This window comes from Halichoeres trimaculatus, unplaced genomic scaffold (genome assembly GCF_033239565.1).
Source record: "Halichoeres trimaculatus isolate MK-OKI-2021-1 unplaced genomic scaffold, fHalTri1.1 fHalTri1_scaffold_18, whole genome shotgun sequence".
Classification (NCBI taxonomy): domain Eukaryota; kingdom Metazoa; phylum Chordata; class Actinopteri; order Labriformes; family Labridae; genus Halichoeres; species Halichoeres trimaculatus.
The window spans coordinates 9,726,932-9,737,287 of record NW_027437196.1 but is presented as its reverse complement, the minus strand read 5'-3'; the positions used below and the strand labels follow the sequence as shown (position 1 = coordinate 9,737,287).

The 10,356-nt window shown below is 40.2% G+C and overlaps 1 protein-coding gene across 1 annotated transcript; it reads left to right on the top strand.

The window, feature by feature from the left end:
• Positions 1-643: 643 nt before the first annotated feature.
• On the top strand, positions 644-10,124 carry LOC141807145 (regulator of G-protein signaling 20-like). Its single transcript, XM_074692912.1, has 5 exons — positions 644-794; positions 1,820-1,980; positions 6,657-6,740; positions 6,831-7,065; positions 9,243-10,124. Exons 2-5 carry the CDS (start codon positions 1,823-1,825, stop codon positions 9,429-9,431), a joined length of 666 nt encoding a protein of 221 aa, XP_074549013.1. The 5' UTR covers positions 644-794; positions 1,820-1,822; the 3' UTR covers positions 9,432-10,124.
• Positions 10,125-10,356: the final 232 nt, after the last annotated feature.

Genomic DNA, 10,356 nt, shown 5'->3' with positions numbered 1-10,356 from the left:
ATGTTGTAATGAATCTGAGGATCCCCTTAAGAACGAGATAACTTATCTCAAGGGGTTATTCCTCGTAATAAAGAACTGTTATATATGTGAACTTTGGCGTTGTAGCTATTTTTTTTTTATTTTTTTTTTTACATGGAATATCTAAATTTTTTGTTTTCTTTTCAACTTTAGATGTCTGTGAGTCTTAAAAAGGAGTTACAAAGCGGCAGCTTGTGTTGGAAAAACTCTTAATTCCCTAGAGGACAATTTGGCTCGCAAGAGTAGTTCCCACAATTAATTAGCTTATTTATTTATTCATTCATTCATTTATTCATTTAAAGAGGAAAAGATATAGCTCATCAAACAGTAGGCTAAGTATATAGGTAAGTCACATTAATATCACGACATCAGTAACGTTAGGAAATCACACATCAATGAATGCCTTCTCTGATACGCACTTTAATTAATGGTTTCTCGTTAGCTTTGAAGAAATAATGGCATAAAATACATTTCTTTATCATTTAATCCACTTCTGTCAAACACTGTTGTATTAAGCAGCTAGAAATTAATTTTAGTACCGATTCACAATCTCTTCCTGTGTATATCTGCTGCCGTCGGTGTGTTCTTGATAAACTATCACAAACAGAGAGCGCACATTGTGTTCTGGTCGTGGCACGAGCGCAGAAAAATCTTTTTCACACTTACAGGACAACGCATGCGCAGAGAGGACACCAACTGGTTTGTGTCAAGTCGAGGCAGACGGATGTGATCGAGCCAAAAAAAATCACCTGTATTCTGGCATTCATGGTGACACAGTGAGTACACATTTATACTCGACTCTTGAACAGTGTTAAAATCAGTGTTGGTGCGTGTGTGTGTGTGTGCTTGCTTTTTTGCACACTGTAGAAGAAGAAGAAGAAGAAAAAAAACCCGGATGAAATGTGAGGATACAGAGGCTGTTGCATGAAGCATCTCTATGTGGATGTTACAGCAGATAGAAACACGGATTGATCATCAAATGGGGCAAAATTACGTGGATGTTAGCAAGTGTTCATCTTTGTATTTTGTAGGAAAAAGCATCGCTTGGTAGTTATCAGCTTTTTCTGATCAAATGTTGTGATTATCTTTCCATAAATGGCTTCATGCTGCTTTCTTCAGGGCGATTGCTTGTCTTGAATCGACCATCGTGTGTGAGCGCGCGCGCGTGTGTGTGTGTGTGTGTGTGTGTGTGCGTGTGTGTGTGTGCATCCTCCCGAGGATGCGACTGATGGATGCGGACCTGGAGTAACGCCTTGTCGCTATCATTACCACTTATCCTTCATGGGCTGAAAGAGGAGGAGGAGGGGGGAAGAGGAAGGTGGTTGTTGCTCATCACATTTTGTGGGAGGGGGGGTTTGAATTGATCCTAAATCTGGAAGGGGGTGTTTGTAATTTCTGCAGCTTGAGATCTTTGCAAAGGCGAGATCTGCTCTTGAACACACCACAGTCATTGGTGGAAAAAGTGAAATCCTGAGGTTGCATCGCACTGAAGTTGATCCTGATGGAGAAGGGATGAGCGTTCCTCCTCTGGTGTTGAAGATAGCAGATGTGATCAATAACAGAGTCAGTGTGTTTTCTCATTGATCAGTTTTGATTCGTACCCCCCTTCTAAGGCCTCCCTGCATCGTGCCAGATCTTTAATCTCTGATTTCTTGGATTGCGTGGTTAAGTCAGTGTCAGCGAGTGTGTGTGTGTGTGTGATGCTCCATCTTAATGCAGTAATAATCTTCCAGTAAACCGCTCCCCCTTCTCTCCCTTTCTCTTTCTCTCTGACTCTGCCCATCTCCCTCTTCCCTCTAAGTCCATGGGCTCAGAGCGGGTGGAGATGCGTAAGAGACAGATGCAGGTTCACCAGGAAGCAGCTGCAAGTGTCCTCCAAGCGCGCCACAGAATGGGAAACACCCCCACCAACGCCTCAAACGCCTGCTGCTTCTGCTGGTGCTGCTGCTGTAGCTGCTCCTGGTAATGACGCTCCTCAGGTTCTCACACAGCAGGCTGCAGACGGGAGACGTATGGTCTGAGAGCCAGGGGGGGATAAGGGACGATTCACTGACAGATGAAGGGATACATGGAGGCTGGAATGATGGTGTTAGGGTTGAACGTTCTGCTCTCCTCCTCACCAGCTTCTATCTGTATCTCTTTGCTCCTAAGTGGCTATCTTTGACAATTACTAGGCTTTCTTTTTTTGTAGATGATGCTGTGATTAAAGTGTACAGACCTGAACTGCCCTTATCTACATTTGGTGTGAAAAAGATACACAATCGCAGGGGTGAAATTAGGATAGAAGAAGATCCGGGGCTCAGCCCGTTATTTCCTTAATTTTGAGGGATCGGTGATCAGTGATCGGCCCATCCTTACACATTAAATTGATCTTATATACCTCTGGGAAGGTCTGACAGCCAGCCTTTGTCACTTTTTGCTCTGAGACATAAAACTCAGGACACTTTATTGGTGGTTTACGTTAAAACGTAAAGATTTTATTGTTTCACAGATATTGTTCAATGATTTCCAATAAAATAAGATTGGAACATTGAAGGCATATGCTGTCAGTTATAAAAAATAAAAAGTAAAAATCAGTATCGGCAGGTCAGGCTTTTTAAAGATCAGTGATCGGCTAGAAAATTGTGATTGGTACACACCTAGTTATAATATATACTTAATCCAAATTTCACTGGCTGTGTTCACTAGCTATAGCACTCATCTTTTTACTTGTTACTCAGTCATCCAGAGAGCACCAGCATCAGCCTGTTATTACCTTTGCTAAGGAGGTTATGTTTTAGGAGAGTTTGTCTGTCTGTGAACAACATAACTCAAAAAGTAACAAACGGATCTTGGTGAAATTTTCGTGAAATGTTGGAAATGGGATGAGGACAAAGTGATCATATTTTGGAGGTGATCTGGATCACCGTCTGGATCCAGGATTTTTTTAAAGAGGATTCTTTATCATTGTGAGATAGGGTCGTTTTCACCATATGTGTATATAACTCCATGATAAATGGCCAAATTGCTTTGCAAAACAATACAAGACAAGATCACCATAATTTCTGACAGACGAAAAGTACAATCCAGATTCTGGCAATATTCTGGATACTAAGATCCAGAATATGAAATATGAACTGGGTCATCATAATTTACAACACTGTCAGGAAACAAATTATTGTACAAACCTGCAACTAACACCATATTGTAGCAGACAGTCTGCTGAAAGGGAGTATAACATTAAAGTAGGACTAAAGTGTTGTGACAATCACAATATGCTTGGTGGAGGTCTGCGCTCTCTGAGTGCTTTTCTAGTTTCCATTCTTTTATGATTATTTTCCACACTTGTTTGGATTATTCCTATCTAACCACGTACATAACACTCTTTCACTTTCTTTGTATCATAACTTTATTGATAGTAAGCAAACATTTAGCAAACCAGCAGAGTAAAGTCGAACACTTTTCAAACAAGATTCACAAACCTGAATCATCACCCGTTTCATCACAGCTGGTATTGTCGTCATTCTGTCACAGTACTTTCTGCTGAAAAATCTTCCTAGTATCTATGTTTACATCAGTCTTTCCATCCAAGCAGCTCATGCAGTCTTCAGGAGACTTTACATTATGCCATGACCAATTTTCAAAAAGGGTTTTTTGACCCAGATGACCGAACAGCCCCAAGTTTAGTTGTCGCTTTGTTATGGTCTAAGTTGTAGGCTGATGAAAAACCTCCTTTAAGAGATGATGTTAATGTCATAATGTGTTCTGCAGAACCAACATAGATCTGAAGTTTGAGAGTTACAGGGAATTTAGTGATCAACATTTCAGCTGTAGAAGTTTAAAGGGAAAAATGCAAATCAAGCATTGATTCACTGAAGTGAAACGACTCAGTTATCTGTATTATTTTAAATCTGACGATAACATCTCTACTCTCATTTTGTTGCAGCAGCTCAATATTGAACACATCTTATATTCTACCTCCATCCTCCTACATGTTCAACAACACCACAGCCCACACTCCAGCCCAGAAAAAACAGAAACACAGCGGTCCTGTGACCCACGCTGGATCTCATTGGTTGGGAGCCCTCAGGGGGTATAATCTGTTTTGGAATCAAGCGCCGTTTACTTCGGTTTCCTCTGAGATCCTTTGACCTGTTGTGTGCAGAACCCAGCCGTGTTAATTCACTCCACTGGGGCTGAGTGAAACACTTTGTCTCTGCATCTATTATCATTCCGTGTATTTGTCGCACAGCTACGACAGGCTCCTTCCCAGATGAGATGGCTCACGTTGGACTCTCACCTGAACCAATTAATCTACAGCCAGCTGCTACATTGGCTTTTTAATTACACACGGGAAATCCCACAGGACGCCTCGGCCAGATGACATAATTATCTATTTATCCACACGCTCCGAACGATCCCAGTAGATCCTCCGGAATCTACTGAAGCTGCTGTTATTTCAGTGGGGAACAAATAATGCTTCCACTATGTTAAATAAGGCATGTAGAAAACCTTAACAGGATGCTCAATTAGATTATTTTTGGTCTTATGGTTCGGCCAAAATCAGGGGAAATAAAATTAGCTAAAATGTTTATCATAGGTTTTACTGTGCAGAGATCCACTGCTTCACTATTGATGGATTGATGTTCTGTATTTAATAAGATCTAATAATGGGTGGTTGGAAGGGAGCGGGAATGGGATGGGCTGCTACTTCCACCATTTATAGCCTTTATGGATGACATAACACTGCCAACAACAGCGATGCCTTGTACAAAAAGGTTATTAAGGAAACTAAATGAAAACTAAGATAGGTTAGGAATAATATTAAACCAAGTGAGTCGTATTAACACAAACTTTGATCTGTTAAAGGACACCACTGACTGGTTGTTTTCATGTCAGTCTTCAGTCTGTTTTTAACCTTGGTGATGTGGTGAAGTTGTTTGTTGTTTTGTTGTATCTTTGCATCTTGTGATTCTACTCCTCTCTCCTTGATCCTCTTTCCTATGAACAGCATTGAGAAGTTAGGGATGCTCTGTGGCATTGCTGACCCACCCCTATATCCCACCCCCAACTTTTTTTTAGATAATTTTTGGCCTTTTTATGCCTTTAAATAGATAGTAGAGAAGACAGTAGATAGTGCAGGAACAGGTACAGCTCAGGATCACGTGACTGACGGGCGCCCTATAGCTGAAATTCACAATTTGCTTCAATTTTTGTTTCAAAAACATACGGGTGACATCGGGGAGACTACATCTATGTTTCATACAGTCTATGTCCAAACCACGAGGCCATCTGCGCTCCAATAGCTACTTCTTTTGACCCAGTAACAGTGCAAACTCAACCTAACTTTGCGTCAGTATTAACCCAGCCACTCTCAGAGTGATGGGCAAGTCATTAAAAGAACTCCACAAAATAAGATGTTTGGCTTACTCAATAATCATTGTTATCTTTTATGTTTGTCCCACAAAAGAAAAATACTCTGCACTAGATTTCTAGATTTTGAGAAAACTTAAAGAATGAAATGTGCCTGTAGATCCCTATTCTTGTTAGCATGTTGTTTTTTTCACCGCTGTTCTTGATCCTTGTGGACTTTATATACACAAGACAAACTGTTGCCCCTTTTTGAGATGGCTGGTGCTAGTTCAAGGCTAGTGTCTGACTTGCACCAGTTTTTTACATTTCCACCAACAAAGCACCATCTCCAGGTGCCAAAAACTGGTGCTTAGCAAGCACCAACTCCATGCTGGGCTAGAGCGAAGCATCAACTCAGGAGCTGGGGGGGGCGGGGTTACCATGACCAATGATCAGCGGTGGAAAACCATTTTCCAAAGGGAGAGCTGCTGAGGGAGTTGTGTTATTTTGTTGGAGTTTCTCATCCAGAAACTTAAAATGGAGGTGAAACTGCAGTAGTGCATGCATGCGATGAGGTACTACATTGTAGCTTTATAGGCTTCCGTATGGTGCAAGCGTCCTTTGGAAAACAGCTTTGTATGCAGTGACATACTGATGTTTTACAGCGACACAATGAGAGTGCTCCAACTTGGCTCCTTGCAGATGGAAAACCAACTTAAGAAATGTGGTTAGAACTAAGTGCTAGCATTAGCACTAGCACCTAATGAGCACCTGGTACTTTTGATTGAAAAGGGGTAACTGTGTCCCTTCAACTGTTTCAGTTAGAACTGGAGTGCAACATTAGTAAGGCAGACAGTTCACACATTGTTGAATAGAATGGGAAAGAAAAACAGCCACAAAATGACATCACTACCCAGAATACACTGCAAAGTAAACAACAAGAGGAACAGTGTTATGGGAGTGCAGTTTTTCCATATTGTAACGATCCAGTGTGGGTTTTTTTTTGTGGTACAAAATATTAAAGAAAACCCTTGTAATAAAATTAGCTTGTCTTCATTTAGCTTATGGAGCCAGCCTCTAGTGGACATTTGGAGAACTACACTTTTTTTTATTTTCATTTATTTACTTATTTTTTACACTTGAGCTTTGGCTTCATTTTTGAGATTGCTGCTTTGTCCAGACTGGTTAAGAAAAAAAGATTTTAGAGGGGTTATTTTATATGTACCCTGGAGACAAGTCATAACTGCATGATGAGATAATTGTTGCTGATTGATTAAAGAAAAAATGTCTTTTGTTTTTGTTCCTAGTTTGACTGTTCGGGGGGAGGATGAGACAGTACAGAGGTCAACATTTGAGCGCAAAACAGAGGGAACCACAAACTGTGAAGAAAGGTAACAGCTCAACAAGCACTTTGCTTCCTACAGTGCACAGCTATTTACAGAGAAGAGCAGCAGCATATCAACTTATCTGTAATCTTTTAGCCCGCAGCCTACTCTGGAAGACGCTCGCTCCTGGACGACATCATTTGAAAAGGTGATGAAGAGTGCAGCGGGTCGCAGCTGCTTCAGGCAGTTTCTGCGGACGGAGTTCAGCGAGGAGAACATGATGTTCTGGCTGGCCTGCGAGGATCTCAAAAAGGAGACCAACAAGACTGTGGTGGAGGAGAAAGTGCGTCAGATATATGAAGATTTTATCTCAATTCTTTCCCCTAAAGAGGTGAGAAACCCTGGCAGAACATCCGCCTCAGGCCACTATCACCATGGTCTGTTATCACAAACCCATTCCTGCTGCTGAAAGCTAGCTTGTATTGCAAATATCTTCAAAGAGATAAGAAAAAGGCAGCAATGTCAACCTCCTGGTGGAGTTTCATAAAACGTTATTTTTGGTGTCTTAGGGGCAAAAAACATAACGAATTATCGCTAGCTAATGTGCTAGCTTGTGACAGACACAATAAGAAGTTTGCAGAATTTGTGCATGAATTACTTAACTTTCTCAGAATGATAACGTTTAGCTTGCCATGGCAGACCTCACACTCTTTTCTTTAGGAATACACTTCTTTTTCTGCTAACCTACCTCTAGTGGACACCTGAGGAACTGCAGGTTTTTGGACTTTCACATTAAACTTGAATGTCAACACTGGAGGCTGCTGCTTGTCTGCAACAGATGCTGACATCTTGGATTGGTTACTTAAATTCAGAGCCAAAGTCTGCACAGTAGGGATCACCTAGCAAAGCCATTCGCTAACTGAAATGCAGAGTAACTTTGCAACAAAAAAGCAAATATCCCTCAGATCAGTACGGAGAAAAGCAAATCAGATTTTTTGTCAGTTTTAAGAGGACATGGCTTTGAAAACTTTAGTGTCTCGAGTTTATTTTCATTACGGTGTTCCTTCTCTTTTTATACTTGACACTAGATCTTCCTCCCTTTTTTAGCAACTTGTAGCTAATCTAACTAAACTTTTCAGACAGATAAACACAGACTTAAGTCAGGGCAATAATAGTTACTTATCAGGGGCGTAGCCACAATTAGGCAAACACAGGCAGTTGCCCGGGGCCCCAAGATTCCCAGGACCCCCCAAAGCATCTCTTAAAAACTGACTTATGAAGTTCTCTTCGATTGAAAACATTTCTTTTTTCTAAATCTTACTTCACATGCTTCAAAATACATCAACAGGCTTAATCTTTAATGATCTTTTTGGGTACTCCCCCTCCCTTCTTATTCAATGGGTTATTCCATGTTACAACACATCTGAAAATTTGATTCAGGAAGAAAGTGGTAAAAAACACTTTTACCCTTTTTTTCTTATTTCAACCAAGTCAGAAATAAAAACAATGTTGCTCTGAGATCTGAGATAAACATATAAGACTTTTAGGATTTTAAGGACTTTATCCAGCCCAGGAAATAGGATAATTTTCTCAAAATCAAACTTTTTGAGTTGGTGATAAACATTATTGTACAAAATCTCTTTTTTGGATACATAACTCACTGGACAGGGGGTCAAATAAAAATACATTTACTTTAAAATAATAGTACCAAAAAGTATGGTAACTGTAAATAACACCTCTTTCAGTAGATTTTTTTCCAGTTTTACTTTGTGCTTGATACTTACATATTTTTTCTTTACCAAATTTTTTTTCTTCAATATTTACCTATTGTAATGTTTTTCACTTCATACTTTGTTTGTTACTGTTACTCTGTAAATTCCCCACTGTGGGACAAATAAGCTGTCAATTGACCATAAAAGATTTCAAATCCAGGACAAAGTGGACTAAATTATGTATTCACTTTTTTCAAAATTAAACTAAAGTACAGAACTGTATTTAGTTGCATTAAGTTACCATGTAGAAGATTAGCACTGTCTCATGCCTTGATTCTGGGAAAGAGACAGTGGACCCAGGGAAGGCCAGTCTAGCTCTGAGGAAGATAAGTTATAAGGACATGGAGGGCCCCATTGACTGGGTTTGCCTTGGGCCCCCAAACCACTAAATACGCCCCTGCTACTTATAATAACAGAAACTACAGTAAGCTAATAAACTGTATCTCAGGACAGAATCTCCAAAAGTTTTGGCTTCACTTTTGGAGAGATGCTGTGAAGCACATTGTTTTTTTTTTTTCTATTTTTCTTCAATCAAGACAAATATCTGGCTTTATGGATCCTATGCTGGGAGATAGTACAGTAAATAGATTTGGGAATGGGGAAAAGAGAGTGGGAGACGTCATACCGGCTTTCAGTCAGGCTTTTAGTGGTGTCTTGGGTGAATGTTTCAGGTTTGGAGTTTAGCAGCTCCTAAACCCCAAGGAGTCTTTCTCCACAGTTGCTGCTTTGACATTTACTTTTACCGCCTGTTTACATCCAACACCCCTCCAACCTCTCATCTCCTCATCTTCTCCAGGTCAGTTTGGATTCCCGTGTCCGAGAGGTGATAAATCGCAACATGCTGGAGCCCACCTCGTGCACGTTCGACGACGCCCAGCAGCAGATCTACACGCTCATGCAGAGAGACTCGTACCCCCGCTATATAAACTCTACTGCGTACACAGATCTGCTGAAGAGCCTGGAGGAGCCTCCTACTGAGCCATAGACTCTCCACTGCGACACACTTTAGCTTTTCAAATTGGCGCATGCGTCCCACCTGACGGAGTTTTTGTGCGTGTTTTCCTGCTGGAGTTGTTGCTATTTAAAGAAAGACAGATGGGAAAATGAACACTTCTTGAAACCGGTCTTTATCCAGCTGTAACTGCTGTTTATTTACCCATGATTAGCTTACCAAAATACTTGGAGCAAACAAGAACAAATGCTACATCCAGCACCAGTTACTTGTTCAAAAAACATATCTATATTTTTATATATTCCCAAGCGCTTGACATTGCACTTTTCTACCTTGTTTAATGAGGGAACGCATGTATCTGTGAGCACTGCATTTGTATTTAGGTATGTCGTGAGCCTTAATGCATATCCAGTTCTTGTAGAAACTAGTCAGTTTTGTTTAACAGTAACTCAAGAAGAAGGAAAGTGCCTTGGAATAAGATCTTCTACACTCGCACCTTTGGTCTAACAAAAAAATGGTGCGACAACAACTTCACATGTTGGTGCTTTTAGCTCTTCTCAAAGAAAACATTTTTACAAGCGGGCGAGCTGACACCTGGGAATAGATCTTGTCTGTGTGTTTCAATACTGTGATCTTAGTCATAATATATTTAATTTAAACAAAACAGGGAAGAAAAAAATACTGAACACATGACCATGACCACTGATATATTTGTGTATTTAAAAATGAATTTGTGTGAAATAGATATTTTAATTCTCACAAATCAAATAAAGCACAATCATATGTTGTTTCTGCTGTTGTGTCAGAAAAAAAATCTTTATAACAAATGTTTCATTTTCGGTATCCATTTAATGCAGATTTAGAGTAATACTTGAACAGAACTGATTTTATGAGTGTCATCTGAAAGTTAGGGCGAGGTTTAAAACTTTTACATTTTGAGGCGCAAATTATGTTTTTT

Coding starts and splice junctions, on each gene's coding strand:
- LOC141807145 (XM_074692912.1), top strand. CDS start 1,823: ATGGGCTCAGAGCGGGTGGAGATGCGTAAGAGACAGATGCAGGTTCAC. Junction 1,981..6,656: donor TGCTGCTGTAGCTGCTCCTG/GTAATGACGCTC, acceptor TTTTGTTCCTAG/TTTGACTGTTCGGGGGGAGG. Junction 7,066..9,242: donor CAATTCTTTCCCCTAAAGAG/GTGAGAAACCCT, acceptor CATCTTCTCCAG/GTCAGTTTGGATTCCCGTGT.